General features: G+C 38.8%; 1 protein-coding gene across 3 annotated transcripts in view; it reads right to left on the bottom strand.

Moving 5' to 3' along the window:
• SNX24 (sorting nexin 24) overlaps positions 1–27,944 on the bottom strand; it is a 147,048-nt gene continuing 119,104 nt past the window's right edge. For all 3 annotated transcript variants that reach the window (XM_073344835.1, XM_073344836.1, XM_073344837.1), the window contains exons 4-7: positions 10,849–10,943; positions 8,886–8,918; positions 7,589–7,653; positions 1–228 (exon numbers count right to left, since the gene is read on the bottom strand). In XM_073344835.1, coding sequence (XP_073200936.1) covers positions 158–228; positions 7,589–7,653; positions 8,886–8,918; positions 10,849–10,943 — 264 coding nt within the window. In that variant the 3' untranslated portion in view covers positions 1–157. The remainder of the gene's footprint in view (positions 229–7,588; positions 7,654–8,885; positions 8,919–10,848; positions 10,944–27,944) is intronic.

The raw sequence follows: 27,944 nt of genomic DNA, 5'->3' as shown, positions 1-27,944 counted from the left end.
CAAACTGTAGTGACCCTGATTTTAAAAGCTATAATGTATGGAATTAAATTAAGGTGGTGACTTTTGCCTCTTAGAATTGCTATCATGCCACAGAATTTTGCTTATGTCAATTTTCTTTTCAAGACTTGCTTTAATTTCTTCTATCCACGCACCACTTCTACCTGGGCAGTAGATGAGGATAAAATATCCCATGGAGAACTCCTTCAATAACTACATTTGGAAAGTCATCTGAAAAACAGAAAAGAAAAACTGCTTTCTTATGTATGTCAATACCATATAAATGCTTTTGTGGAATTTAACAAGGCAAGGACTAGTATAATTTAGGATATTGCATCACTATAGTGTTTATCCCTGTTGGGAATGTACTATTAGTAATGCTGTTTCAGCACTAAAGCCACTTTAGTATAGCGTAGGGCATTGCATAAATGCGTTGCCAGATTTGTAGCTTATTGATTTAAAGGGATGTTCTAATACCTAATGCTGCTAGACTCCAGCTCTTTATCTGAATCTTTTCTCACAAGGAAGATGGATTACACTGGCAATTCAATTTCTAACAAAATCTCAATATACTTGAAGGAATTCCAAGATTGCTACTGGGAATACTTTACAGCAGTTTTTCCATTGTGGTTTATAGCAATGTTTAGTCCAAGTGGACTTGAAGGTGCCTGTGCCATCACAGAAACTTCTCAAGAGCAGTGAGATTGTAGACTGGCTATTCAACATAAAAAGGCAAGTTCCTTACAAAAAGTGATCCTGTCAAATTTGAAGGGGAACAACCCATACACAAAATATTTTCAGTGCAAATGCAAAGGAAACAAACACCATTTTTTCATGTTAAATTTACCTTAGTAAATAAAATTGAAACAGATTACCTGATGAAAGAAAGTAATAGACCCACATAGAGGCAGGAAGGCTATGTGTTACTAAAAGAAAAATATTCTCCAAATGTATTAACTCCTACCTGTCTAAAATAGAGTGACTTTCTTTACTCCCTTGACAGTAAGAGTCAGAATTTCTCACTCCATCTTACATTATTGCTTAAAATTGAGTTTCAAACTTGCAGTGCCAGCAAACTAAGAGGTGGGTTAAACTCAGAAGATACAGCTGAATAAACATCCACAGATTATTTCTTTGATGTTCCACACTTCCAAAGTAAGTTTCTCCTTCAGCCACCAGCCTACAGATATGCATATAGGGCCAGATTCAACTCCCATTAAAATCAGTGGAAAGATGATACTTGACTTTAATGGGAATTGGATTGTGCCCATTAATAACTTTAGGGCCATCAAATAGAGTAGGATGTTTCTGCAAATAATGTATTATAAACCTCTGAGTACCAGCACTGTAAATTACTAATAAATTAATTTGATTATATATCATAATTGATGTTAGAGATTTGACCAATAGACTCAAGGATATTTTTAGGTGAATGTATAACTAACAGAGACCTTTTCAATAAGCAGCATATGGGTGATTCTCCTGATTTCTGATGGTGGATAAAGCATTATTACAAATCACTCATTGACATTTTGAGGCCAGTAATGATTCTACAAGTCCTGAAAGCTCTGCACACTCAAATCACTTTTCTAGGATAATTCCACAATATTGTTATCAGCAGTATTAGAATACACATGATAAACATGATCCAGTGGTTTCACTCTAAATCAAACCCTGAAGTTTCAGAAACCTGTTTTTCTGCTAGTTCTATTATATACATGACATACAGTACATATGGGGAAATTGTTATTGATTTTATAAAATGATACCATTTTACAGTGTCAGACTCACTTTGAGGCTTTGCTGAATAAAGCATCTACCATATCATTTTAAATCTAGTATGTAAACATATTGAAACAATCCCACAGGCACTTTTGAAAATGCTTGGCTTTAGACATCATTCACCATTAGACCAATTTTCCATGAAGATACAGGAAGTTTAGGTCTATTATTCAATAGGAACTTTAGCAATTTGGTCTATTAGGCTAGTAGTTTAGATTCTGGTCCTTTTAAAACCCCTTTCAACTTTTTGGGTAATAGATATTTTGCACTTTTTTTAATTAAAAGAAGAGAACCCATCTTATATGAAGAATGTGTTCACAGAGTTAAACCAATGTTACATGCTTTATGCAACAATGATTCAGAGTCTGAAAATCAAGACTTGTGATCCTAAATTCATTAGGCAATTTTGAAAATCTCCCTTACAACAATATTAAAATCCAGTGCTGATATAGCTCTGAGTTCAACATAGAACTATGTCATTATGTGCTATAAAGTTAAGTATATAAAAAGTGCCAATTTAATATTTTTACTGTTGGTTAAGACACAGGAGATTGTTCTCTGGTTTACAAGCCAACATTCTGCAAGAATCTTCAAATTCAAATTAATTAGGGAGTTTGGACAATATAAGGCACCTTGCTTTCTCAGGGTTCCTTTTCATGAATGAGAGAAATGGAAGCAAAAGTGGAGGAACTGAGGATGACTTCTTCCCTCTTCCAGAGAAGTAAAAGACATCTACAAAGAAGCAACCAACCGTTCCTGGTGCAGTTCAGAATATGCAGCTCTTCAGGGATGATTTTTGCCAATTAAAGCACCAATCCTGCAAATGATTACACAAATGCTTAACTTTAAGCATGTGAAAAGCTCTGTTGATTTCCTGACCCAATGCAGTCCATAGGATTACCCACATGCTTATTGAAACATATGCACGTGTTTGCAGGATTGAGGTCTGAAGATATGACTCATAGCAGTGAGTATGAGGCTACATGTACACTACACACCAGAGTTGGTGGTGTGTAGTCTATGCGTAGCTACATGCCGCCGTGAAAAGCAAGCTGTATCCATACTGTGTAGTGTGTAGTTACACATCAGTGAAAATCTCCAGCAGCCGGGAAGCATCAGGGAGAAGCTTCAGCAGCTCCTTGCTGCCAAGAGCCTCCCACTGGAGCAAGGAAAGGTTCTGGCAGGGGGAGGAGCAGGGGAACCCCCCTGCCAGAGCGTTTCCCCTCTGCTGGTTTTTTGCCCTGCGGTGCGGAAGGGCTCTGGCAGCAGGGAGCTGCTCAAGCCTTTCCCCGCTGCCTCCCCCCGCCAGAGCCTTTTCCCCCTACTGGAATCTTTTCCTGTGGTGGAGAAAGACTCCAAGAGCAGGGAGGCAAGCGGGACACTACACTGCTAAAAATAGCAGTGTAGACAGGGAGACACGGGTTAGGAGAGCCATGTAGGGTATGTACGCTAACATTTGGGTCATGTCTTTACTCTACTCACCTAAGCTGTGCCTCACCAGCTGCTCTGCTATTTATACCCAGCTAGGCGGGCTGTGTGCATATATACACTACATGCTCCCAAAAGAAGCATGTACTGTAGATGTACCTTCAGAGGCAAGGTCTACAGACTCAGGCTTGCACTACTGTGCTAAAAATAGCAGTGTAGACATTCCTGTTCAGGTTCTTAGACCCACCCTTTCACCAGGTTTCAGAGACCATCTTCTAACTCCAGTGGGAACATCTACACTGCTATTTTTAGGGCCATAGTGCAGACCTCAGAAGCCCAAGTCAGTCTCTGAGACTCACTGCTGCAGGGTTTTTTCCCCCCGTTTAGTCCAAATCACTTCTGATTCTGAAAGAGTCTAAGAGTTGTGGTTTATTCAAGGGGAAAAAAAGTGAATGCATGTCATTTAACATTCATTTATGGTGTGGAGAGGGCTGACTGTTGTCAGTGAGCGAACTAAGATTTATAAAATTTTTTTGTAAATATGAGGGATAGTGCCTTAGATTTCATTACTTTAGAGCCTCCCACCAGTTTATAGCAGCTATGAGCCCCTTTGGGCAATTCACAGTGTTTACTAATTGTGCCTCTTGGCATGTGTATAAAAGTGTGATTTTTGAAAAGTCAAAGCACAAGCTGAAACCAAGAAAGCTGAAAGTCACACTAGTAGCTTCAAACCTTAATAACTAGTAAGTTATCACAGTTTAAGCTCCTGAGAGCCTTATTTTTTTTTTTTAAAAAAACATAAGCAATTCATGTGGTAAAGGTTTCTTTTTGACAACAGAGAGATGATAGCTCCCCTTCATAGAAATTTTAGGTACCTCCAAAAATTATAACAGGATTTTCCAGGTGGGTTTGGCTAGTTTGCAAAAATAAATCCCATTTATAGAAAAGACAGTCTGTAAAAATTGAGTCTAACTAAAATGGAGTCAAATGTTCATGAGTGGTGAGTAAACTGTGAAGTTAAGGTTGCCAACTGTCTAGCAGCACAAACCCTTTCCCTGCCCTCCCTGAGGCCCCACCCCTTCTCCAAGGCCCCATCCCCACTCACTCCATCCCTGGCTCTCCCCTCACTTACTTTCACTGGGCTGGGGCAGAGGGTTGGGGTGTGGGCTCTGGGGGTGGGGCCAAGGAGTTAAGAGGGTGGGAGGAGGCTCCAGGCTGAGCCTGGGGCAGCAGTTTGGGGAGCAGGAGGGGGTGCGGGCTCTGAGAGGGAGTTGGGCTTCAGGAGGGGGCTCAGGGCTGGGACAGGGGGTTGGGGTGCGGGAGGGGATGAGGGGCGCAGGTTCCAGGCGGCGCTTACCTTGGACGGCTCCCGGAAACAACCAGCATGTCCAGCTCCTAGGCAGAGGCGCGTCCAGGTGGCTCTGCCCGCTGCCCCTGTCTGCAGGTACCATCCCCGCAACTCCAACTGGCCGCAGTTCCCGGCCAATGGGAGCTGCGGAGTCAGCACTCAGGGCAGGGTTCAGGGGCAGTGCATGGAGACCCCCCGGCCAGCCCTGCACTTAGGAGCCGGACATGCCTTCCAGAAGCCGCACGGAGCCAGGGCAGGTAGGGAGGACAGGACAAACCAGGACATCATAATACTGAGCTTGTAATTTCTAAAACAGGATGGAGAAAATAGACTCTTACAGATTTTTTGAATAAAAATCATGTTCCACATTATGCTGATTCATAGTATGATAAATCAAAAATTGTTCTGAGAGGTGAACTGGAAGCAGCTAAGGGCTGCTGAACAATTAGTATAAATAAAAACTTGTTGCATTGACTTTTTTTTTTACCTGCTATATGAAAACCTAAGAACTGTGTTTCAAGGCCAAAAAAAGCCTTGGTGAAGCCCTGAAGAGTTCTTTGTGCTGAACACCATTAACTAAATCTCAACACATCTCACACATTAGAACAAGCCATTTCAAAAGAAACCACCACTTAAATTCAATATTAAATTCCCAGTGACTTAAATAAGAAAGCAAGTATGGTCATTCTTCGAGTACAAGTTAGAATAAAAAATTTAGATGTCAAAGTGTTGCAGAAGCTTTAATAGGAGTCATAGAACTAAAAGCCTGTGTACTGATTTGAAAATTTAGGGTGTTATCTGTATATTTTAAGACAATTATATGTAATTTCCATTCTTTGTCTCTCAAGATTTTGCATGAAATTTAACAACATTCAGAACTTTTTTTATTTTTTTTTTTAAAAAGCTTAACTTGCAAATTGCTTATCCAATTATCCAGAATGACTTTTAAACAAATCTTTGAGGAAATGAAGTGCAAAAAAATGAGGATCTGATTACTTTACTTCCTAGACTTCTTATTTGGCCCCAAAATCAAAATCAACTAATCTTATGTAAGTATGTGGATAAAATGGAAATGGTGCAGTATAGTTAGGCTTGGAAGCATTCGATTTTTATCAATAAATGTTGGTAAACACTGATTTCACTGTACACACAGAGAAACCAATGAAAAATATTTCCAGATAGTAACTGAAACCAAAAGGCAAAGTAAGAGAAGTGCTGTTTGAAGACTTATTAGAGTTTGATTCACGGATATTTATTTTGTATATTTTGACGTGATGTTGACAATTTGTGTTTTAACCATTATAAAGTTTTAACTATTTTCATCTCACTGTCTAGCATCATTAAATAATTATTGTCTGACCCCAGCCAAATTTCCCACAATTGGTGAAAATTTAAAAAGAGAAAAATCTAACCCCTCCCCCAAAAAACCTTAAAATCAACATTGATATCTGTTGAAATGATCAAAAAATCAAAATCAAAATCTGCAAAGCCTAATTATAGTTTGTGGAAAAAAACACTGTTGAGTGTTGGTTTAGCCATTCCGCTCCTCCAGAATAAAATGAAAAAGGCAGAATTAGTTTTTAGTGTCTGCAAAATTCTTCTCCAGTTTTGGGGTGGAATCCTGGATCTCTTAAATTCAATGGCAAAACCTCCACTGACTTTAATGGGGGGCAGGATTTCACCCTTGATGTTTATTGGTATACTACACTTGCACATACTTTATTCGGTAAACTCAAAGAATGAAAGTTTCAGTAATTGCACTCTGCTTTGCTGGAATCCAGGCCTGAAACTGGAGGTGTAGTATAAGATAGGAATCATGTACATAGCATTCTAGTTCCTATGATTTTATCATGAATGTCACAATATTTGATGTTTAGAGTCCCAGCTCCTGGATTCATGTGGCTTCTTGAGAATCTCAGTTTAAAAAAAAAAGTTTTTAGCTCTCATGGTTTTGGAAAAAATCTTGAAAATGTGAAGGAAGTGCACTCCAAAGGCTGAGAAACCAAAGGCAAATACAAAGAACCCAACCTTTATTATTATTATTTTAAATTTCCTGATTTAAGACAATCTTATGATTTCTTAATGCATGCTTTGAACACCTGGGGGATTTGCAGAGCCATGTGGGGAAACCTCCACAGTGTCATCTTATTTCCAAAGCTGTCTGCTTCATTTTTGTTACTAGCCTACATTCAGGCAAACAGAGCTTAATAAATAAGTTAGAGCAATTTGTTAATTTTTTTTCTCACGGGAAAATCCTAATTTACAGTTTAAGTGGAAAATTCTCATACTGAAATTTACATATACACAAAAGTACATTTTCTTGTACAAAAGTGTGGAAAAGGCAAAAGATCTATCAATTGAAATGAACAATGTAGGAACACTGTGAAATATGTGCCAACAATATAATCTCTGAAGAAAACACAAAGAAAAAGTCCTTGAATTATTTTTACAAAGGGGAGGGGGGAAGAGTAAAAGAGATGGTGGATTACAACTACCTCTTCCAAATGTGCTTTTGAAATACATATTAACCGATCAAGGGTAACGTAAATATCCTCCGAACACATCTAGTACGCTCAAAACATACAATCTTTTAAAAAAAAAAACCTACAGTTTAGAAATGAGGAGAAATGACAATAATCCAAGTGGAAATACAAACATGCTCACAGCAGCTAGACTGGTGTTTAGGGAAAAAGCACTTAAAAAAGGACTGTACCTTTAGATCAAACCCTGCAGGCAAAAGAACCCACACAGTCAACAAAAAAAGAGAAGCAGTATTTTACATCCTTTTATGATTTGCATCCACAGTAGGTTTGGTTAGGAGAACAACTGAGAGAAAAAAAATTATATCTTCGTATAAATCATTTGCCCCAATTCGGATTTTAAAGAGCTTTATATAAGAACTACTGGTTTATTGGCAGATCAGTAGAATTTGGACCAGTATCACTCGGCAAGGCCTGTATTAATAATAATGTGGTTTATGTGGTGTAGGGTCAGATCAGTAAAGAGCTGTTAACAGATGACAAGTTTGATTACCGTTGGCTGTAGGCAAGACATATGGATCCCTTAGGAACAGCAGCACAGGCTGGTGGGACAGTTTGCTGGAAAGGTCAAGAACAGGAATGTCAGCATCAAGGGATGGTAAACAGGATATAGTACAAACTACCTTTGATAAAGTGAGGTGACCCAAGCTGCTCAGGAATAACGTCAGTATGTTTATATCCCCAAACTCCATGCAAAGGAGAAAATTTTCTGGGAGCAAAGCTCACTGTTGCTTAGTGATACTTAAAATGACAGCTTGAAATTTGAGGTCAAGAGGTCACACTCCACTGTGGTGATGGTAGTGGTGATGATGGCTTTAAGCCACATTGAGCCCTCCTGATTCTGTGCTGTTCTGTGGTACGTAAGAATATTTAGACTACCATCACCTCTACATTAGGTTAGCCTCCTGGGCTGCCCAACAGACCACAGAACTACTTGGAATCTTTGCAATACTCCTGCCCCAGATACTACCCCAGCACACCCTTATGCCAAGGCTTCTGAGTGTACAACTGGGAGGCAGCCTTATGGCTGCTGCCAACAATAGCTATGTCAAGGGAACCCTCCCCGGCCAGTAGCAAGGCTGCTAAGGCCGCTTCACACAGCTGACTCTTTTACGTAGAGTAAAGGAGCCAGAACAGTAGTAGGTTTTTTCCTTTTTAAACGAGAGAAGTAATTTCAGGTGCTATATCTGAATGTCCTTGCCAAGCTTTCAGATTTTACAATCACATTTTCCTGGTTTTAGTTTTTACTAAATGTTCATCTCCTCCCATGTGAAAGACCCATGCAAACAACAGGAGCAACTGACTGACTGACAGTATCCAGAGACACCGAATGTATGCAAAGTTCTGTCAAAAGCATGGAAACAATCTCAATTTTTTTTCAATTATAGTCCTGTTACAAACAACACCCAGCATAGGGTAAAAATGTTCACAGAGAGAGTTAAGCTGAAGGTGTCCCTTTATGTTTCTGTAAGAAATTCCAGAATATAAATTAAAGCGAGAGGTGTGCAATTCATACTACAAACAGATCTGGTCCAGCTTATGAAACCAGATGCAGTGTTTAATAAAGTCACCAAAATTTAATGCCAAACTATTGCAATTTTGTCAGTTGCTGGAACAAATGTTGGATGCCCTTTACGTATGTACGTATGTACGTGTGTGTGTGTGTGTGTATAATTACTTCAGTGTCCTTATTTTATATATTAGTAGACTGTCAAAGTAAGCATGGCTTTTATTTACTTACACCACATTTAGTTGTCTAGAAATGCTAGCCGTAATTGTGAGTTGCTCACCTTGATTCTTCAGATTCTGTTTCATCAAAAGAACTAAAACAAAAATGCAGACAAATTAGATTATGTTTGCTTATAACAACATTAACATACAACTCCATATACAAAGAAAGCTGTTAATAATTGCTACGAAAGGAAGGACCCTTTTTCTGGTCAGTGGCTATGTAATGCAATGCAATTAATATGGAAGAACTCTCATGATTTTACTGTGATCACAGCTTGTAAGTGACAACATATATTTCACTGGAATAGATTCACATGCATAAATATATAAAAGTGATGGGGTACAATTCCACTGAGAGATTCTGGTTGACATCATTAACTACAAGAGAAGAGTGTCAAGTAGCTTCTCCCTAAATCACCAAAGCTGGCATATTTACATTTTTGGGGGGATAATAAAGTTAGCACATTTATGTTTCACATTAATATTGACAGCAGCATAACTGATAACATTACACTAGCTATAAGTGACATATGTTTGCTGTTATATGAGCATTTTCAAACCAATATCAAGTATATGATAAGTAAAGTAATCCCTACGTATCTTAAAGAGATTCTGTATGTACTGAACGTGAACAATGATTTCCCAAGCTCACAGTTTGGAACTACAATTACAAGGTATTGTGAAAAATCATGACCCAGATCGAAGTCTTTTTGGAAACACCCATGTAATGGAATACAAAAGGATGTGAGGCTGCCCTGACAGTTTCCTTTGCATTCTTCTGCTGAGGTGGGGGCAGCGTTTACTACAGCGTGGGAGAAAGCAAGGACCTGACCCACAAACCCTGTCCAAGATCCCTTTGTCTCCACAGTAGTTCTGGTCTGCTGTGGCTCTGGCCCCACTGACCGATAGCACAGCTCTGCAGGCAACTTCCTTGACCACAGTTAGGCTTTGGGAGTGAGATCCTTACCCCCACTCCAGCCACTTTACACCAGGTAAAAGGGCTGTAGCAGAATAAAGAGGCTCCAAAACCCCAGATCTGCTTGGGGAACCCCTGATGCAGGAACTGTGGAAGACAGTTATAAGGCCACTTTCCTAGGACCATCTCACAAGCCCTGGTATGCTAGGGAAAGGGTTGGGGCAGGAGGGTGTGTTAGGGGCAGGGCCACAGCACACAATACTGTAGGGATTCCGGGCAGTGATACAACCTGTAGGGCAGCCAAAGAAGGGCTCTTTAAATTACTTCAGGGACTGCGCTGCCTGCAGGTAGGCTCGGGATAGGGATGGCACAAACATGGCTTTAAACCTCTTTACCCACCCTCCTTCCCCAAGGCTATGAGTTTTGTGTTGTACCTCTTAGAGGCACAGCAGAGAATCACACCCTAAGAGTGGAAAGTACAGCAGAACGTAATATAATTTGACTATATTATTCTGGAAATCTCTGGTATGCTTAAGGGAGGATAATGTGCATCTTCGTGCCTCCTTCATCCAAACCAACCCTGAACCCTTTCCTGGAAGGGAATTGTGGACACCATGGAGATGGCTGATCCCCATTTCCACATGGAGATGGGAGAAGCCATGCAGTGAGTTACAATTTGCCCCCATATAAATAAAAGCAGATTCCAACCCTCCCTCCCCCCACACACATGCCACAAACTGGAAATCTTGTGGATTTCTTTTAAAAAATTTTTTGGTAGGTATTTCAAAGGTCTGTTAGAAAATCCCATTTTTTCTATCTTTCTTTCATCTAAGCCTGTTTCTGCTTTGCTTTCAATGGATATACAATAAATGTCACCCTTTTGTCTTTGTACAGGATGTATTTTATTTTACCAACTTTTTATAGCTACGCAAATACACCCACAATGAAACTAATGCTCCTTTTAGTTACAGTGGTGTAAGTTACCAGCAAGTCCATTTTAAATCAACGGTGTTAAGTCGTCAGAGAACTAATACAGCGCGAGAGGAGACTCAGCTGTGCCTTGTTTTTCTGTACAGTTGGAGTTGTTTTAGTTAATGAGTTCTTACCCATAACTTTCTGCCTTTGGCAGAGAAGGGACATGCCGAACATTCAGGAAGTCTAGAAATATTTTGGGGAGATCTTCATTTTCTAAAATGATAGTCTGTAATACAGAAAATACACAATATCATTCAGTTCTTTTCTCATTTTTTTATTTATCCTCTAACAATAACTTTTAATAAGCAAACCACAATTACTCCAATTCTTTTCTAATCACACAAGTTTACTAAAGTAAACATCTTCCAATACCACAATCTGTGTTACTAAATTTTGAGATTATATCAGATTATGGTGCTGCAGCCCTGCCCTTTCCCATGCCAGTATCATTGACAAACATTTACCCAAGAAAAGGTTTACTATAAGTTTGAATCTTAAATTTGATTTTTGGTACATTCACTTCAGAATAAAATTTTGATTTTGTTGTCCCCTTTAAAAATCAAAATAAACAGCAGCACACGCTTAATGACCTCCGCTACTTCATTTCCAGCACTTGGAAGTATCCCATCCATCATGGCAGTAGGAAAAAGGAACTCTCCTGTGTGTTCAGGGGCTTACTCAGTGTTATTAATGCAAGATTTAGGGAATGTTAACAAGGTGAGTTGTTTGTTTGGCTTGACAGATTGGCTTACAATGCACTGGTCACATCTATAGTGTGGTCACCAATGACAAAGGCCTGGTGAAAGAGGTACTATCTAGACCTGCCATACTGTTCCATATTAATAATGTATGGCCTGGAATCCATTCCCCTTCCCAAATATTTTTCACCAAACAGATGATTTGTAGTTTTATGAGTGAATTAGTAAATTAATTAGAAATAGATTTAATAGAAAAGGATTTTTAAATACCCATTCCCCATAAGAGACAGGCTGATTTTTTAAGAACGCGATAGACTTCTACAGTTTTATAGTAACTAGTAGGAGGCAGTTAGTTGCTAGTCTCCACTCCTCACATAAGACAAAAGAGTTTACAAACACATGTCATGGTTTCTCCGGAGGATTAAGGCCCTATTCACTTGTCACTCATACTGCTGAACATCTCCACTTGTTACTACAAAAGTCATACCTATGTACGGCACTTACAGATAAAAGGCACAGTCACTCTGCTGAGGAGCTTTCCATCCCAGAGGCCTAATCCAGCAAACAATGCATATGAGTAACTATACTCACATGAGTAAAGTTTGATCAAAAGAAACTACTCACACAAGTAAAGCTGCATACTGTGCTTGCAAGACTAGGCCCTTGGTTAGAACAGAACCATTGTGACAGGGTGAGAAAACAAGAGGCAAGGGTTGGTAATAGAAGGGAGCATTACACTATACAAGCTCATGAGACAACATTCCTATTGTATGTAATCTAACCTTACACAACACAAAAGCTTTTCTCTTCAGTTTGGTCAACGTGCTGCAGTAGTACATGTGGGGCAAGAGCAACTCAACTATTTGTGTAACAAAAAACCTAGTTAAGATTCACAAACATTACCATAAAATATGGGTAGATTTAAAAATAGAAGTACATTTTAAAATAAGCTATCCGCACATCAGTTCTTTTTTTTTTATTCTTCTTTCAGGACCTGAGTTCAGGGTTCTGTATTTCTCCAGCAAGAGCTGGTGTCATAACAACACGTTTAATAAAAACAACCCTCGATCAGAGAATGCAGCTCCCAAACTGTTTTACTGTGACACCACCTCTTACAAGAGAAACAAAGTTCTCAAGTCTTGGCTGGTACAAAGCCTTTCAGTTCACCTTTAAATGAGGATGCATCATTAACTGCTTCTTCATTTACATTTTGTGAAATCAGCACTACGGTGCTGTAAAATTCATCTTGCTCTGCATTCAAGTTATGCATGGGAGGAGGGGTAGAGGGGGATGCATATTCAAAGGACATGTGAATTGCATAACAATGTGCACTATTTGCTCAAACCAAAACAATTTACTAATATTAATCAATTTTGCACCAAAAATCGTGTGTGCAAGAGCTGCTTCAGGGCATCTCTAATTTATGCACAATCCCTTAGTTCCACTTCTTGAGCTTTTCATACCATGTTAGAGCAATTTGCGTGACTTGGTGAGGTCAGCTGCCGGTAAACTTAGAAGAAAGAAGAGATGGTGGGGCAAGGGGAAGGACATGCCACTGACAAGAGAAGTTGTTCTGATGATGCTAAAATGTTATTGAAGCAAACTTATTTGTTGTTGCTGCTGCTCACTCAGTTATCATTCCAAGTCAAATCAACCCAAGCCTGGACAATAGTTACACAGCGCCCCAATTTCATTAAATTTGTTTAACTGCAAGGCTCCAGTGAACATTATTTTGTTAGACATTTCAGGATCTTACTCCCATTAGTTTAGCACCTGTTCAAGCCCTTTATTTCGATGACCAGCAAACCTGAAACTGCAGAACTGCAAGACAGACAGACATAACCCACCTTGATTTGATGTGGCGTTTTGTCAGACTGTCATGAAGCAATGAAATAAAAATATTTTGGTATGGTTTCATTGAACTACAGTACATTTTCCAGATAATGCATGCCAAAAAGTCATAGCTATATTTTACATACAGTACTTCCAGAAACATTAAGGAATAAATCATGACATTCTGGAATAATCCTAATTTGGGATCAAATTTTCTGCTGGCCCAGCTCCACTGACTTCAGTGGAACTGGGCTAGTAGAGAATTTGGCCCTTTGATTTGTATGCCATATAATGGAAGGGCTGCAAGAGAAACTGAAAACAGGGAAAGACAGCACAGATGACAACTGACCAACATATGTAAAAATTCTAATCTTTGCTGTATTTCTTTTAGTCTTGTAATTTAAAAAATTAATCAAATAAGTAGGGGCTGCAATCATAACTAGTTCCATTTACCTGAAACCACCATTGCAATCATAAATTTTAGACTTTCTTATTTAGAAAGTTATTTAAAGAATGCATATATTACAAACCATATTCTCCTTAATCTTTACATAACAGATAAGAAGAAGAAAAAGTGCTTCTCCTTCTATATAAAATGAGTGATAAAACACATACAAATAAACCCATTTTTCAGTCCAGCATGTGGTTATACATTTTAGATAGGAGCACAGTGAGCTATGTAAGACTTCTGTTACAAACTCCAAGACATATCAATGAAACAGGAAAAGATCACAGTAGCGTTATAAATTAATGTCTAGAATTTTCAATGTATTTGAACTCACTTAGCAAGACTATAGCTAGTCCAGTTCCAAACCTGTGCTGTTTTAACAAGTTGATTTAAGGAACAAGAGCAGCATATATGTTCTCGCTCCAAAATGAGAAGAGAATTAAAACACCTAACCCTACTGAAAGCAAATAATTTAGCAAGTGACCCCAGAAATACATTTTTCAAATTGGTCAATACTATCTGTGTTGAGTACCATGTTTTCTTCATATATTTTAAAAAGCTGTTTACCAATTCCTGCCACATTTTAATAAGCTACTGCATGCACCTGAAAAATATAACACTGGAAATACTAGTGTTTACATCATTAGAAATGTCTTTTTTATCAAAAGGGTGCAATTATTATTATATAACACTAAAATCCAGATTTTTCTACTTTATCAGCTTCATAAAATCATGTTCCCTCAGGATGTCATTGATTAGTTGCACATGTTCTTTCAGTGACATCCCAAATACTTAATTGTCAGTTATCTTTTCTCCTTCAGCAAGTAAAACATAGTCACAAAACTGCAGAGGGACTTGTTCTGCCTTAACCTTAGCTAGATGCCATCATGCAGTGGAAAACAGTTCTAAAATATCACAAGATAATGCCCTCCAACAAGGGAGACATATAAACAGCATAATGATTTCCCACGAGTTTCCTTTTTAGAAAATTGTCACTAAAGCCAGCATAAATGGTGACATATCTTCACAGAGGACGCTGTGAAATCGAACACTGGCATTCTAGTTAGGTCCAAACCTACTCATCAGCCAATTATAACAGTAACTGAACATCTGGCTGAAAACTTGGACAAGACCAGTTTGCTAACCTTCCAAGACTGTGCTACAGGAATGCATTGTTTTCAGTGATTGATGATTTTTTAACAAAACAGTTTTAAAAATTCATTGCTTCCAATCATCTATCTTAGTTTCTCAAGATCTGTGGAGCACCTTTTAGTTAGGAGAGTCAGTGTGGAGAGCTAAGTTGCAGAGTTTCTAAGAGTCCTTAAAGCATTTTCCTTTCTTTCTGCTTTAGTCTGAGATGCCCTATTGTTAGGGTGAAAAAGTTCATGACAGTTTTTCCTCTCTTCACAAGGAAGGATGCCTCACAATACCTAATTCAGTGGTGCAGCTAAAAATGGGGGAGAAAAAAATCAATACATCCTAGCTATAGTAAGTAGGCTGGAGTGTCAGTCTCCACTGGGACTGAAACCTACAAGCTTTTAGAGTGCTTTAGAGTCTATATTCTTCTATTTACCTCCGTTCTAGCAGCTGCTTACACAGTCCCATGAAATGATAAAAAGGTTAGCAAAATAACATATTAAACTAAAAAGAAGTAGACTACACGAAAGAACCTGGTTTCTAAGAATGATCTTTTCTTTTCCTGAAAAAGCAATAGCAGATACGCTTCTGCTAATCACATCAGAACACTTGCTTCTTACCCAGCATGGTTCCAGAGTGAAGAATTTCACTCATTTCTTCAAAAAAGCATATTACTGTATGCTGTTCTGGGTCAATGTTATTTTCCCTCTACATAATTAACATACTAAGAAGCACACGCCCCTCCCCCCCAAAAATGTTCTTCAGCAAAATGTGATTGTGTAAGAATAAAAAGAGGTATAAAAAAGAGGCACTGAAACACTTAAATGTGTATAGAAAATGCAAGTAGTATAGAAAATATGCAGGAGGAAGTAGAAGTGATGATGCTAAATGGAAAGCACAACCTTAGTGGACATAAGTTTAATTAGATTTTCACAAATGGAACGTTAAGAGTGATGGGTGCAATCTATGAAGGAGGGACAGAAGGGGAACAAAAAGTAGGGGGAGGATACAAGCCCCTAAGCATTTACAAATCCAGTGAGAGATAGTCTGATAATTATCATAGCAGTGATATGCTGTACTTTGAAATGAAAAATAAACTGCAGGGGGCAACTGACTCAGATTCCCAGGACTGTAGGATAGTGAAAACATTCCTGAACCGACTACTCTTGGAGAACTTAAACTACCTGCTGGGTCACAAATATGGCCTGACATCAGTAAAAAAACCCTCTTAGGATATGCAAAGGAGAACTGAACCAGAAAGAAGAGAACCCAAATAATGGTGAGACCATTGCTGGATCTACAGTAATGGTAAGCTGAAAGCTCCATGCTAGTGACCACGAGGTACTTAATAACATTACTTTGCACTTATCTAGACTTTCTAGTTTCAAAGCACTTTACTGAAATGAATTAACTTACTTAGACTAAATACACAAACAAATAAGTTAAGTAACAGTAATAGCTGTATTATGTAAAGGTTTAATAATAGGTTTTTGGCACCACTTTATGTTTAGCTAGTGACTACATAATGGCTGTGCATGCAACTAGTAGTCCAAGTACACTCCACATGTAATCAAATATACAATATTATTTTACGGAAACAGCATGGACAAGAGGTAATATTAAAATTTATGAGTGTAGAAGAATATGAGAGTAGTCTGAAAAGGTAGAAAAGGGAAGGTGCAACAGACAGTTCCTCTGAAAAATAAAACTGAAAGGAACAAAGTAGTCAACATGGCTTCATGAGGGACTGCTCAAAGATTAGAGGGTTAAAACAAATCTCTCCTAGAAATTAAGAAGTTGATGGAATCAAGCAAGTAGCTAATGAAAAAAGATAAGGGCAGCAAAAGAGCAGAATAAATTAATGCTATTCAAAATGGTTAATGTTAATAAAGGCTTTTATAAATATATCCTGGGAAAAAGTAGTAGAGAAAGCAGGCTATTAATGATAAAGAAAGACAAAATCAAGACTGATTTTGCCTGAGCAGCGAACATGGTTTTAAAAGTCAACCTTTGACAATAAAAGAATGTACAATTAAGAAGTAATTAAGATCTTGTCAATACAGCTGCTGACAACAAGCAGGTACTGGAATACGTGAGAAAACAATATATATTTACGCATCAGTGCATCCAGAAGATATGCATCCTAGCGTGTTAAAGGAAATAGGTAATTATGTTTGAAAAGTCATGGGTGAGGTATTAGATGGGAAAATAACAAATGCTTTACCAGGCTTTTAAAAAAAGAAATGTGAGAAAAAAACAAAAACACAGAGTAGGTATAAATTTGTAATATTGCATGGAGGCAAAAGAATAAAATAATCACTGCAGTTTTTGCTGAATGCACAGAACCTTCCCACAGTGGAACAGCGCAGTAACAGTACCTCTCCCCAAGGCACTGGTGAGACCATATACAGAATGTGTGTACAGTTCTGATCACCTTAATATCAAAGATGTTGGAGGGCATTTAAAGAAAAGCAACAATGATACATAAGGGATAAGAGATACTGTTTTATGAAGAAAGATTAAAAGAGCTAAATACATGTTACATAAAAATAAACTACATTAAAAGAACATTATTCAGGTTGCAAAGTCAAATATTAAAAAATTAGGAAATGTGATTGCTGCAACTGCATGCGGGTCCTTGTCCGCCTGGCCATAAGAAGAGGGGTAATTGCCCCTTTAAGGGCTTCATGTGCAACTGGTAGCAGAGAGGAAGGAAGGAGAAAGTTTACCTGGACAGATCAGGTAGCAGCAGGAAGCAGTGCTGTTAAGGAGCTGAGGTGTGCCCCCAAGCCCAAGAGAGATGCATCTGTGGTTACAGTCACTGTCAGTGCTGGCTAAAGGGTACCTCTGCCCCTGCATTGCGATGAATCTTCCATCAGTCAAGGGAATGCATCACCCGCTAGGGAACCAACACCTGCTTTTCTAGACTGTGCCTGTTTGGTGAGTAAGCTGTTCCGAGCCATCCCAGAAACAGCGGAGGTGTAACTTCACATGCTCTGTCACGAAAGTGCAAGTGGCCATTAGACCCAGAAGTCAAAGGCAGTTTCTGACTGAGGTCTGGGGGCTGTCTTGAGTTGTTCTGATGAGGCTCAATAATGTCTAGAACCTGTCCATGGGAAGAGATGCTCTGGGAATCCAGATTATTGGATACTGTGAATGGGTGTTAGTGTGGATTTTTCTATGTTCAAACTGGAGGCCCAAGTCCAAAAACAAAAAAGCACTGTCCTTGAGTATCGACTCTTGAGTAGCCAATCGTTGATGTATGGGAATTCCACTATAGTCTGGTGACCCAAGTGGGAAGCCACTTCCAACAGAACCTTTGAGAATACTCTTGGAGCTAAGAAGAGGTTGAAGGGGAGCAATTAATACTGGAAATGATCTTGGCCTACCACAAATTAGAGGAATCTTTTGTGAGACGGGTACATCGCTATATGGAAGTATGCACCCTGGAGTTCAAGGGCGGAAAACCAATACCCTGAATCTAGAGAAGAAAGTACAGTTGCCAGGATCACCATCCTGAATTTCTGGGGTCTCACAAATCTGTGTAGGCACCTTAGATCTAGAAATGGTTTCCATCCTCCATTCTTCTTTGGGATGTGGAAATAGTTTGAATAGAAGCCCTTACCCCAACATTGAGCAGGTATCTGTTCTATTGCTCCTAAATGAAGAAGGGTGTTTACTTTTTGCCTCAGAAGGGGCTTGTGAGAGGGGTTGATGAAGAGGGACAGGGAAAGGGAATGAGGAGGAGGAAGGGAGGTAAAGTGGAAGTTGCAGTTCAATTATATAACTTTCAGCATCAATTTGTCTGAGGCAATATGCTCTCATGCATGCTGGAAGTGGGAGAGTTAGTTTCCAAATGGGGGGAAGTGGACAAAACACTGAAACTGGCAGGCTAATGAGGGGTGGGAATTCAAAACCTCAACTGTCCCTTTGATGACATTGCCTGTTGTGGAGCCACATCAGTTGGGTTAGAGTCTGTTTCTCTGGAACCTGTGCTGGTTGCTGGTGGGGGGAGGGGGGTTCCATGGGTGTCTGGAATCCAGAGAATTGTATAGGGTGGGGATCTTTAAGCTGTTCGCGATCTGCTGAACTTCTGTTTGTTTGCAGGAGTACAGATGCCTAACGAGCATACTGTGGCCCTGGAATCTTTAAGGATACGTGATGACTCATCAGTGTACTCTGCAAACAACTTTTGTCTGTCAAATGGGGATCCTCAACCATATCTTGAACTTCCCTGGGGAAGGCAGACAATTGCAGCCAGGAAGCCCTATGCAACTCCATTGCTGCAGAGATGGAATTGGTCGCAGTGTCTGCAGCCTTGTGTGCCTCCAGTAAAGATGATCATGCCAGGAACTTTCAGCAACAGTGGCTTGGAATTGTTCTCTCTGATCTGGGGGAAGGTACTCAATAAATGACCCAAATTTCATTTGGTTGGTAAAGTTGTACTTCACCATCAAAGCTTGGTAATATTCAATATGAAATTGCAGCGTACCCAATGAGTAGACCTTCCTTCCCAAGGGACCCAGGCACTTTTGATCTCTGTTGTATGGGTAGATTGATAATGGTGTTGTTTGCCCTGCTCGTTCACCATATCAACTAGAGAATTGGGACTTGGGTGTGAGAAGAGGATTTAGAGTCCTTGGAGGGGACTTAATATTTTTCTGTCAGCCCTCTTACAAGTGGGTGTCACTATAGCTGGGGTTTGCCAGATGGTTCTAGTGGGTTCCAGTAGAGCCTTGTTAATGAGGAGGGCAACTCTAGATTCAGAATGTCCAGTAGCTTGTATTGGGTTTTTCTGATCTCCTCAAGGCATATCTGTAGAGAGTCTGCCACTCACTTCACAAGGTCCTGGAACTTGAAAAAATCATCGGCTATTGAAGGGGGGGTGAAGAGGCAACAAGACCTCCTCTGGAGAAGAGGACAAGATGGTGGTCTGAGGTGTGGCTTTTTTGTCCACCCTGGACTCCTGCTCCTCAAATGTTTTCTCCTGCTGCTGGGGAGGGGAAGCTTGGGTCTCCCTATCATCCCAATGGGATAGGGTCAGGATCCTAGAGAATTGCCAACAATAGGTTGCCCAGGGATCCCAACATGGCCATGGTCCGGAGGCCCATACTCAAAGAAAAAGGAAGTGATATGGTTATTGGATAAAATAGGATTTAGAGGAAAACATTCCTTAAGGAAGCTGGGGAAGTTGGGGTCAGGGCTCCTACATCTGGTACAGCCAGGAGCTGACCCCCCACCCTCCTTCTATAGCCCAATTAACCCTCATACGAAGGGAGAGTGTGGGATTCCAGGACTGGGATGGCTGGGACCAGGTTGGGAATTGTGTGGAAACGATGACCTGCACTGCAAAATTTATTGCTGGATATTTTAACTAAATGAAGTTGTGGCCTGATTTAATCACATCCATTGCCTCCTGTCTTTCCTCCAGCGTGGCTGGACAATACCAGATTTACAGTTGTCTGTGCAACTGAATTCTGATTCCTTGTGTGTTCACTGAATGAGGCAGGGCCCCGTGGAAAAAACCAGCAGGTGATCATGTAACTAAAGACTGTGTCATAATGCATATGCACAAAGGGACCAAATTAAGGTTGTACAAGAAACCTTAATTCTGGTCATTCCTAACTTTCGAGAGTTTGAATAAATAATGTTCTTTAATGCATTTTTGGTAGGTAATTTCCTAGCTTTTTTAATATGCAACTGTAATAACCCCTCCATCATACATATTCAGCAGGGTTAAACCCTGAATCATCAACACTGCAGTACATACTTTTTGGTTGAAATTTTCCATGCTCCTTTCTGGCTGTAGATTAATTTATTTTTCAGAAGGGTTGAGCAACATCCTCTCACTTATATTTGAGTTTTGTGAATGTGACTAGAACACACTTTTCCCATTTTCCCAAACGTTCTTGTCATGGAAATAGTCCTTAATGAAGAGTATATGCAAAACCAAGTTTGAAAAAATGGGTTCACAGAAGGAGTCACTATTTGCATGGAGAGAAGCCAAATCCAGGAGAATCACATTCCTGCAGTCAGAAATAGGCAGTTCTCCCCCAATCTTACAAAGGCTCCTCTGCCAGTGCAGCTGTATTTAGATGAAATATAAATATTGTAGCATGGCGAATATTATTAGTAAAATAATGTGTTAAAATGTGTGAATTCAACTGGACCATAGTTTAAAAGTGGCCCTGAAATGGCAGTTCTCTCTGATGGGTTTTTACTTCATCAGGAAGATGTTCCACAGCCTTAACTCCACAATATCCATTTTGTGGTTGTGGGCCTTGAGGGTCAGGTGGCAGGTTAAAAATTATAAACAACAACTTCTAAGAAAATGAGATTACTATCCACAATACTGACAACTTCATGCATCTGCACACAAACATGACAAGACCCAGAAATATTTAATTCACTCATTTACATAGTTCCCTATGCTAACCACAAAGCACTGCAGCAAAGATGCAATTCAACTCCACAGTAACTTTTCTTGTTTTGTCTCCCTGATATTTCCTTACTAGAGGTTTTGGGTCAGACTAAACTTCTGAGAAATGATGTGACATTCCCTTTGAAACTAATTACATTAAGCAGCAAGTGTCCACACAAAGTCAGAACAAGAGTATGCAGAAAGAGTAGGGAATTCACTGCATTTGGGGTTAACACACTCAGTCCCGAGGACATACTTCAAGCCTGAATCTCCACAACTTCAATAGTTGTGTCATTTGTGCAGAGATAAAGTAGGGATCACTCAATTAACAAAAAACATGTAGGTGTGTATGAATATTTGTATCTTATCAGGAAAATGGTAGCACACACAGCACAAAGTATCTGGTTGAATCCAGAGTCTGTGATGTTCATTATCATTTGTAATGTGTTAGGGAATCCACTGAAAGAAAATAAGTGTACCCCCCAGTTTTAAAAATTCTGGAGCTTACTTCAAGTTTTCAGCATCTTTCAAAAAGCAAACTAACACGCATGTTGCATTCAGAAAAGGCTACTTTAGAAATTGGTCTGTCTGTGCTAAGCAAAAGTAGCAAATAATTCTATTATTTTGTAAAGTGGAATTTATCACAGTTTAACAGACAATACTTCCGTATAGTATTTTGTGCAATCTGAATTCTGGAGCTCCTTATGCAAACTGTTTTCACAGAAGGAAAGTCCATGGAGCTCTTTTAAACTCTGGAGGGCTGTGGGAGCTACCAAGTTTGGGGAAAACAGAAGTTATTTTCTCTTTATACAAATTTTTATGACTCAGAGATATAACAGGAATAAAGTGAAAATGTTTCCATGGTGAAAACAAACAGTTTTACAGTAGAAAAGAACTGTAACCATGAAATGCCTTTTAACAACATTTAGATTTGTCCAGATATACTGGATCACATTAAATTAGCTCTTGTTTATATTAGTTCTTATGTTTAAAACATTTTCCTTGTCCCATTAGAAAGTGACATCTAATTAAAGTGACAACAATGCAGCAATGCTACACTGACAGCACGAACACTGATTCAAAAGCATCTGCTTTCTGAATGACTAAAAAGGTTTAATCTCTGCAAAATTAATTTTAAAAAACTGCTAATCACTACATCTTAACAGCCAAGATTAAAATATTCTCTATTTACTATGATGGTTGCAATCCTTTACCTCTCATAAGTGTTGTGAAATAAATTGCTGACATGAAAGGTTAGTAACATTTAACTTGTTTGGGATGGACCTTCTGAAACAAGGTATCATTATACAGCCAGAGAGCAGAAAGAAATGTAAAGATGTGTCAAAGCATATGAAGCAATCCTTGTTTTAAAAAGTTTACTTGGAAGTTTATACATACGGTGTAAAAGTAATAGATTAAAACTCTTTGATAAATGAACTATGCTATGAAAAATTATTTGTCAATACCTGGTTGTGGGGACAGCATAGAAGGCATGCTTTTAAACACTGATGATTATTTAAATTAAAAAGGAGAAGAATATAAGAGGACATAAGATAGAAGCAAATAACTAACAATTTAGTGGTAACTGCTCAAGTGCTTTTATTCTCCAGGACCAATAATACAAGAGCAAAGAGATAGTCAAAACAACATAGCAACCAATTTCAAATAAAGACCAAAAATGTAACAGTATAGTCAAACTGTGGAAGTGACTGAAGCAAGAACTAAGAGACAAAACAAAAGTTTAGGAAGATTAAAAAAATTAGACAAACATTCATGTTGTGACAGGTGCTGTAATCACATGCAGTATCTTTGAAGACCATATTGTATTAAATCTATGAATGGTTTATGTATGACTGTGTTTTATTCCATGGGGGAGGGTCACCACAGCTCCCTCAAGAACTAAAAACAATGGGAAGTGATCACTGAGACTAAACGACTCTCAAGACATACCACCACCTGGAGTGGTTTGCATATACTGGTTCAAGCCAGGTTTTCCAGAGACAAACAAAGAAAGGGTTTTTGGTATGAAACAATGAGCTTGAACTGACACAGGGCCTTCTTTCTGATACAGCAGATAGACAGGACCTTCTGTCTAAGGAGGCACTAACTCTTGTGGATGTGTTGGAAAGATTTGGCCTGCTAGGGACCCAGAAGACTGATGGTGTGTTTAAATCTGTTTTTTTTGTTGTTGTTGGAGGGGCGGGGTTCGTATGTTTTCTCTATAATACTTTTGCCTGAAGAATAAACATGCTTGCTTAGAAAGAGCTGTGTGGTAACTTGTAACTGCAGGCAATACACTGTTTATAGCTCCTGGAGACAGGGAATGGCCTCTAGGCAGAGTGGCTTGGGATAACACAATGGATGGCAGGTGTAAAGCCTTTGGCTTGCTGGGCATAACACAGTATATTCCGGTTGTAAAGCCTTAACAGCTCTGGTCAGAAGGAAGTGCTACAAGAGTCCCTGCCCAGAGATGGGTGATGGCTGGAGCCCTGAGCCCTATTTGGGCACTCCTAAAGTGGACCATGGTGGGTGGAGGTGGAATACAGGTGCAGTTACCCTGTAACTGTCACATGTTACCAGAAGTAATACGTATCTTCACCAATTAGGTCAAGAAGCAGAGGGCTCTTAATACTCATGCTTCTAAATATAAGATAATTCACTAGTGGAGCTTGGAAGGGAATGTTCTTTCCAGGTTAATATAGTGGCCAGGAACAGACCGGTTTTTGTTCCTCCTTCCTCTAAATCAAGTGTAGTACACAGCCAGAGGCAAGGTCCTGGACTTAGGTGGCTGAAAATGTTTTGCTCCAGCATATCAACTCCTATGTTCATGTGATGGGATATTTATTAGCTTCCTTAATTTTAGTTTGTCTTTTGGTTACCTATGCTGCATTGAATGCTGTCAATTGACACATTCTCTCACTAATATTTGATAAGAAAAACTACCCGATTAAAAAAAAACCTCTTCAAAGTAGAATTTTATTCAATTCACTAACGAGCAAACCCAATAACTCTCACAAAAAAATCCTGCAGTCTCACCTCACATTTCAGAAGAGATTTGGTACCCAATGGTTTGGTTCTGTGAGGTACTGAGCAGCTCCTGTGGAACCCATGCCACTGAGGTCCGCAGTATGCATAATCAAGCCCAGTGTGTTGCAGACACTACCAAGGAGTCAATATTTTTGCAAAATATAATGTGAAGCATTTGGCAATATACCGTACAGTGCTATGAACAAAAATCTAAACCACACTGATCAAAATGAATGAACAAAGTAGGTGTTCTCAAAAAGAAAAGGAGTACTTCGTGAGCGAAAGCTCATGCTCAAATAAATTGGTTAGTCTCTAAGGTGCCACAAGTACTCCTTTTCTTTTTGCAAATACAGACTAACACAGCTGTTACTCTGAAAGTAGGTGTTCTGATGCAGCATGCTTGATTTTTAAAAAAACCTTATGCTTACTTATGAATTCAGTCTGTAATGGATCTCTGTAATGCATCTTACATTAGTGAGGTTCTACTGTTTTTAGAAATGCTAGAACCTCTCTTTCTGCTGAGACATATAAATCTAACTTTTCATTTATATACAGCAAGGAAGTTACACTGTAAGGTTTTTATTTTTTTGGACGAGGAAAAAAAGAGTCCTTCCTCTTTTACTCCCAACTCCTTTTTGAAAACATCCCCCATTCTCCCCCACCACTCCTTCAGTGAAATGAGCATGCCTAGTTACATGCTGCTCTGTAACTATAGGAGCAAATCAATAGCAGCTGAATGCCATCTGCTTCGGGCAGCAGAACAGCACCAAAAGTGTGAGCAATGCATCTTCTCTTATTGAAAGGTTATTTTATGCAAGTAAACAATTCATCGTCTTCTTGCACGCTTGATGCTCATTTACCACTTTTGATCAATAAAATATGCAAAACAACAAAAAAATTGAATCCTAAGAGTAGTTCTGATGCCAGTGTGATAGCTAATCAATATCAGGTTTCTGTTCAGTAAGGCAAGCAGTGGGGGTACTCCTATTGTATGAGCCCACGAAATCTGAGGAAACGTGTGTTGCCGTCTCTAAATACAATACTTTGTGAAAGTTAGAAACCCAACTTTTAGCCAAAACTTTGACTGCAATGTTTTAATGGTAAAATTTTCCAATACCCAAAGTGTACATGTGTCAGCCTGTCTAGTACTTTTATTAAAACAAAGAACCTGCTGTAATACTGTTGATAGAGCTACAGTACCATTAACATGAATATTTGGTTAGTTCATAGCCATTAAAAGACAAGCTTTGGACAGCAACCCATTCAGTTTCATTCTAAACCTGCTCTGCCTTATTAAGTCTTGGTTTTCAATGTATTCATGTTTCAGGTGAAGTCAGTTTTTCTGTTAAAAACAAACTGCTATGGGAATTTCTTTTGCACTGTGTTTCTTTTAGTCAGACCACAAACTGCCTTATTACATTAAACCTCCTGACAATTGATTCAAGTAGAATACTTCTCTCCCAACAAAGAAAACTACATCATTTTACACATATTGCAGAACAAAACCCTCCAATTTAAGCTGCTTCCTAAAATAATACAGAGCACTCAAAATGACAGAAGTTTTGTTGCTCATAAAAGCTCCCTATTCAAGTGGACAATGTATCCTAATACTGCACAAAAATGAACTTTAACAATAGATAGGTAGATGGCTATTTCAAAAAATGTACTACCAAAGAAGGAGGCAGCAAAAATTAACCATATACTGCAGGCTCAGGTCAGAAATGACACTAGATTTTCTCCATTACACTTTTCTGCTCAGTATACAGAAGTTGAGTAAAGGGTAGAAGTATTAATGTTTATTCTTTGGACAGTAATAAACCTTAGTTACATTTGTGCATAAGAAAAAAATTATGCAGTCTAATTATTTCAAAGGATTATCAAGGAAAACAAGTCTAAAAATCTTAGTGACCTTTCTATAATGGAGACCTAGAGTATTTTCTTTTATATTAGTAAAGACTGTCTCAATCCAGCCTCCATAAACTTTTCAAAGAAGATTTAATAAAAGACAACTGAACAGTGCTACATAAGAGAGAGTGCCATATAATCAGAAATAAACTTTATTATTAGACTCAAACACTGCTTTCATTACAAAAAGCAGAACATATCACACATTCAAAGAGACAAGGAAAAATAAGTCCCTCACTTGTTCAGTTCTAACCCCCACAGAAGTGAGATGTGTCCATCTAGCTAATTGTAAACAAACTTGTACAGAATGTTTTGTTTTTTAGAATGAGCCTCTGGTAATTCAATAAAAACCTCATATTTGCACATATATAAATGTATCTTTATAAATGTACTTACAATAGATCAACTGATGCAACTAATTAAATGAAAAACTATATTTCTTGAAATCTGTGCCAGTTTTGTGAATTAAATGTTCTGGGGGCAAGAATTAAGAATTTTCTTCGTTACAATCTTGCAAGAACTCAAACATTAGGAATTACAAGAGTCAGCTCTGATTTTCACTTCATAAGGCTTGGACTGAATCAATTTCTCTGTCTCTTCTTAAAAATATAAACTTAAAAAAACCCCCACAGGTACAAACTATAGTTTAACCACATTTATATAAACCAAATGATTTTGATCAAATTAATAATATAAGAACACGGTTGTGGAAGTGCAGTAGCTTTGAGTCAATGACCCAACTAGCAGCAAGGGTATAATTTAAAGGCAGAAATTTCCAGTGCATGCACCGTTAGCCACAGTGAACCTGTTACTGCTCTAAAGGGAATTGTTTGCCTCTTATTAGATTTTCTACAGCACAGCCATAAGTGATAAATGTACTGCTGTACTCACTGTCAAGTTAATCAATGCTGCCAAAGTTTTGTTGACCTAACAGTAATCCATAAAGTGAGCGGCATTTTCTCTATCCCTATGACATCTCAGTCCACAGTGGGGATAGGAATCCTACAGCAACATCTTTTAAAAATAGAAAAGAAAAGAAAAAAGAGGAGGGCATTTTCAAAATTCGGCTTTAAATTATCAGTCTGTAAGGATTCTTTACCTACCTGGGAAATTGTTTAAAAACAAACATTACAAAAATGGAGTCAGTTAAAACACTAGCAAATTGATAACTTCACAGATAATAGAACCTTGTCTACAAGAAAACAAAACCAAACAAACAAGAAGAGCGAGCGAAAAAACCTTCAGGAGTATTCAAAGCAAAATTGCTGTACTTTTAGCACACGGTATGCTTATATCTCTAGTTCAGTGCACTAGCTCAAAAGCACAGTGCAGCAGTAATAAGAATGGCAATGTGGAAACAGAAAAGCTTGTCTTTTGCAACAGATCGGTGTAATGCAGAATACATGAAGAACATGAGCATTGAGAACAAGAAAAAACCTTAAGAAACAAACCACAATAAGGGAGAGCTGCCCTATAAACAAACTGCTGCCATGCTTTCACAAGCAATTATAGACATATGAAATATGAATTACAATTGATTTTTCTTCTAAGGGTCACTCTGCGCCATGTTTTACGCACTCTAGGCATTTATTTGGGTAGCAAGCTGACAAGTTTTTACAGAATGAACTGAGCAATGTAATCCTTGCTCAATCACAGGTACTTCATTGTGGCTTCTGTTCCTTGACACTTGTCCCTCCCAAAACTCGCTAGCAAGGGATTTCTTGATAAAGACATGGAATGATGCAATTACTGGTGAAA

This window comes from Lepidochelys kempii, chromosome 5 (assembly GCF_965140265.1).
Source record: "Lepidochelys kempii isolate rLepKem1 chromosome 5, rLepKem1.hap2, whole genome shotgun sequence".
In the NCBI taxonomy this organism is placed as follows: domain Eukaryota; kingdom Metazoa; phylum Chordata; order Testudines; family Cheloniidae; genus Lepidochelys; species Lepidochelys kempii.
This window is presented reverse-complemented; position numbering and strand designations above follow the sequence as displayed.